Source organism: Limulus polyphemus, unplaced genomic scaffold (assembly GCF_000517525.1).
Source record: "Limulus polyphemus unplaced genomic scaffold, Limulus_polyphemus-2.1.2 Scaffold6380, whole genome shotgun sequence".
Classification (NCBI taxonomy): domain Eukaryota; kingdom Metazoa; phylum Arthropoda; class Merostomata; order Xiphosura; family Limulidae; genus Limulus; species Limulus polyphemus.
The window spans coordinates 44599-49002 of NW_013671990.1; the positions used below are offsets into that span (position 1 = coordinate 44599).

The 4404-nt window shown below is 29.4% G+C and overlaps 1 protein-coding gene across 1 annotated transcript in view; it reads left to right on the top strand.

Annotated features, from left to right (window-relative positions):
* LOC106473663 (aprataxin and PNK-like factor) overlaps positions 1–1881 on the top strand; it is a 27299-nt gene extending 25418 nt beyond the window's left edge. The window contains exons 8-10 of the mRNA XM_022402066.1: positions 777–902; positions 1294–1370; positions 1648–1881. Coding sequence (XP_022257774.1) covers positions 777–902; positions 1294–1370; positions 1648–1817 — 373 coding nt within the window. The 3' untranslated portion in view covers positions 1818–1881. The remainder of the gene's footprint in view (positions 1–776; positions 903–1293; positions 1371–1647) is intronic.
* Positions 1882–4404: the final 2523 nt, after the last annotated feature.

The following is a 4404-nucleotide window of genomic DNA, read 5'->3' on the forward strand; positions in this document are numbered from 1 at the left end:
CCAAAATTGTGTCTTGTTGTGTAAACACATCTCAAAGTTTTATTTTACCATCTTACAAACCCTAAATTATAGCTGGTTGTGTAAATGCATCTCAAAGTTTTATTTTACCATCTTAAAAACTCCAAAATTATAACTGGTTGTGTGAACACCATTTATGCAATTTATTATTCAATTTTTGGGTTACTGCTCAAGAAAAAAATTGCTTCAATTGTCAAAGATAATAACCAAGTTATTACTTAGTGTTATAAGCTATTGTTGATAGGTTGTGCTAATAAGCAATCATTAATATTAATACAATTGATTTCTGTTATGTTACGTTATAAAGTAGTAATATATACAGGATATTGTGGGGAAGTTTAAAATCCAGTTCCTTGGCCAAAGTGATTATGAAGTAGTAATATATACAGGATATTGTGGAGAAGTTTGAAATCCAGTTCCTTGGCCAAAGTGATTATGAAGTGGTAATATATACAGGATATTGTGGAGAAGTTTGAAATCCAGTTCCTTGGCTAAAGTGATTATGAACTAGTAATATATACAGAATATTGTGGAGAAGTTTGAAATCCAGTTCCTTGGCCAAAGTGATTATGAAGTAGTAATATATACAGGATATTGTGGAGAAGTTTGAAATCCAGTTCCTTGGCTAAAGTGATTAGGAAGTAGTAATATATACAAGATATTGTGGAGAAGTCTGAAAATCCAGTTCCTTGGCAAAAGTCATTTTTAATATTTTTAATGATGTCACAGTAACAGCAGTATATTTTTCTTTGGGATAGAAAAAATCCATCACATTTTGAAGAATTTAGCCATCCAGGAGATCGAGACTTTCTGGAAGCAGAAGATGCAAGCAGCGACAATGAAGAGAAAAAACCTGAGTGTCAGTATGGAGTAGACTGTTACAGGTATTTACAGTTGATAACACATTAATGATTGGTTAATATATAGTTGTTCATCTGTACTTTCTGGTGCTTTGTGTAACTGACAGTCATTACATCAATGTTTGTATCGTAATAATGAATAACTAGTCTTACCATACTAACATTGATGTAACGACTGTAAATTACACAAAGCACCAGAAAGTACAGGTGAATAACTAGCCATACTAACATTGATGTAACGACTGTAAATTACACAAAGCACCAGAAAGTACAGACAAGACTAGTTATTCACCTGTACTTTCTGGTGCATTGTGTAATTTACAGTCGTTACATCAATGTTTGTATCGTAATGACTAGTTATTCATCTGTACTTTCTGATGCTTTGTTTAATTTATACAACTTTTTTTAATTACAGGAAGAATTTGAAGCACAGACAGAAGTACAGTCACACTATAAAAATGAGGCCAAAACGAGAGGCTGCAAAAAAAGGAAGTATGTATTTTAATTATTATGCTATTGATTGTTAATGTTTCTGACACAGTGAATTAATTTTCTTAGATTTCACGAAACTATTTTCATATGTTTATATACTAAGCATTCATAAACTAATCTTGTGTGTATGATATTTTCTCATTTATATTCATGTAGTGAATAGTGTTTTCATTTCAGAAAATTTGTGATCATTGAAGTTGCATTTACTTTGTATCAGAAATAACACATAAATATAACATCCAATACACTCTTACATGTTAAGTTGTATTTTTTTTAGATCAAAAACGAAAAGCAGAAAATGAGGACAGTGATAGTTTCATTGATGACTCAGATGTGTATGAACCTTCAGATTCTGATTCAGACTGGAATCCAGAAAAAGAAAGTGTTGAAGACATTAGCAGACTAGTTAAAGAAGCTAAAGGTTTTATGAAAAACAAACGCCTCTAGAAAGAAAGTAATATTTTTAACTACATATTTTTTAACCTTGTTAAACTAAATTGTTAAATAAAATGTTTTATCATAAGTGAATGTAAATAATATAGTAACAAGGTCTTTTCTTTGATTTTACACTTTGTGTACAGTAAATTAAAAATTTTGAAAATTACTACAAAGATTTAATAATTATTAAAATTTCTGACAGATTTTAACAAAGTGTGGTACAAATTTAAAGAGAACTAGCCATTGAAACTTGTATTCCAGCACAACTAATTGTTAAGGAAATAAAATACACCTGTTTTATCTTCATTACAGAAAAAATATATTACTGATTTATCTTCATTACAGAAACAAAATAAACCCAATTTATCTTCATTACAGAAACAAAATAAACCCAATTTATCTTTATTACAGAAACAAAATAAACCCAATTTATCTTTATTACAGAAACAAAATAAACCCAATTTATCTTCATTACAGAAACAAAATAAACCCAATTTATCTTCATTACAGAAACAAAATAAACTCTATTTATCTTCATTACAGAAACAGAATAAACCCGATTTATTTTCATTACTGAAACGGAATAAACCCGACTTATCTTCATTACAGAAACCGAATAAATCCGATTTATCTTCACTACAGAAACAAAATAATCTTCATTACAGAAACAAAATAAACCCGATTTATCTTCATTACAGAAACAAAATAAACCCGATTTATCTTCATTACAGAAACAAAATAAACCCGATTTATCTTCATTACAGAAACAAAATAAACCCGATTTATCTTCATTACAGAAACAGAATAAACCCGATTTATCTTCATTACTGAAACTCAATTAACCCGATTTATCTTCATTACTGAGACAGAATAAACTCGATTTATCTTCATTACAGAAACCGAATAAATCCGATTTATCTTTATTACAGAAACAGAATAAACCCGATTTATCTTCATTACAGAAACAGAATAAACCCGATTTATCTTCATTACAGAAACAGAATAAACTCTATTTATCTTCATTACAGAAACAGAATAAACCCGAGTTATCTTCATTACATAAACAAAATTAGCTTGCTTTATCACTACAGTAACAAAGTAAGTGGTAATTTTTGGCTACAAGAATGCGATAGATTCTTTCTACATGATACCCCATTCATTTTCCCAGATGTGTGATGGTAAGGCTGGTGTATGTACCTCAGTTTTTAAGTCTCATTTCTCTTCTGTTAGTCATTGGGCCACTCCGATATACTTCTAGGGTACACTTTACATGAAATGTTTGCATTGTCTCAACTGTACATTTCGTGGAGTCAAAATATGGATTTGATACGGTTCATGATTACAGTAGCTATTGACTATTTGATTGCATTATTTTGACATGTAAAATATTAAGCTGCAACTGAAGATTGTCATAGAAAGTTGTTTGAGCATTCATAGTTTCTATGGAACTAAATAGCAACGGGCAAATATATGCCTAGACTAAGACACAGCCCCCACTGAGCATGAAAAAACATTTTACCAGCAGAACAGCAACCTTTTTAAATAAAACATATACATCTAAAACATTACTTTAAATAAAACTTCATGTCTTTTAAAGTAATTATTCTACGAATTTGTGTAATAAAATTTTATATTCTGTGTTTTGATTTGTTTTTTACTCCTCCACTTCATACATAATATAGGGGTTGGCTCCCTAAAGACACTGATTGTATAGTGTACAAAGCATTAGGTATCTGCATGCTACAGTCATTTAACGTTCATCTATTATTTGTTGATAATTCCTGTTTCACCCTGTATTTAAGTTTTTTAAAGGAATAATAGATATTTGTAAGAAAGCTAATTTCAAGGGGTAATGATAACATTGTTTACACTAGAATTATGTTGTTTTTTAGCTTTTCTGTATAAATATAACAGTACTATCTGATGTCTGTCCATATAACTACTTCTATATAAATATAATAGTACTGTCTGTTGTATATATCTATATAAATATAATAGTACTGTCTGATGTCTGTCCATATAACTACTTCTATATAAATATAATAGTACTGTCTGTTGTATATATCTATATAAATATAATAGTACTGTCTGATGTCTGTCTGTGTAACTACTTCTATATAAATGTAATACTATTGTCTGTTGTATCTATCTATATAAATGTAATACTACTGTCTGTTGTATCTATCTATATAAATATAATAGTACTGTCTGATGTCTGTCCATGTAAAAACTTCTATATAAATATACTACTACTGTCTGTTGTATATATCTATATAAGTATAATAGTACTCTCTGATGTCTGTCCATGCAACTACTTCTATATAAATGTAATACTACTGTCTGTTGTATCTATCTATATAAGTATAATAGTACTGTCTGATGTCTGTCCATGCAACTACTTCTATATAAATGTAATACTACTGTCTGTTGTATCTATCTATATAAATATAATAGTACTGTCTGATGTCTGTCCATGTAACTACTTCTATGTAAATATAATAGTACTGTCTGTTGTATATATCTATATATATATAAATATAATAGTACTGTCTGTTGTCTGTCCATGTAACTACTTCACATGGTGTAGATGGGGCTC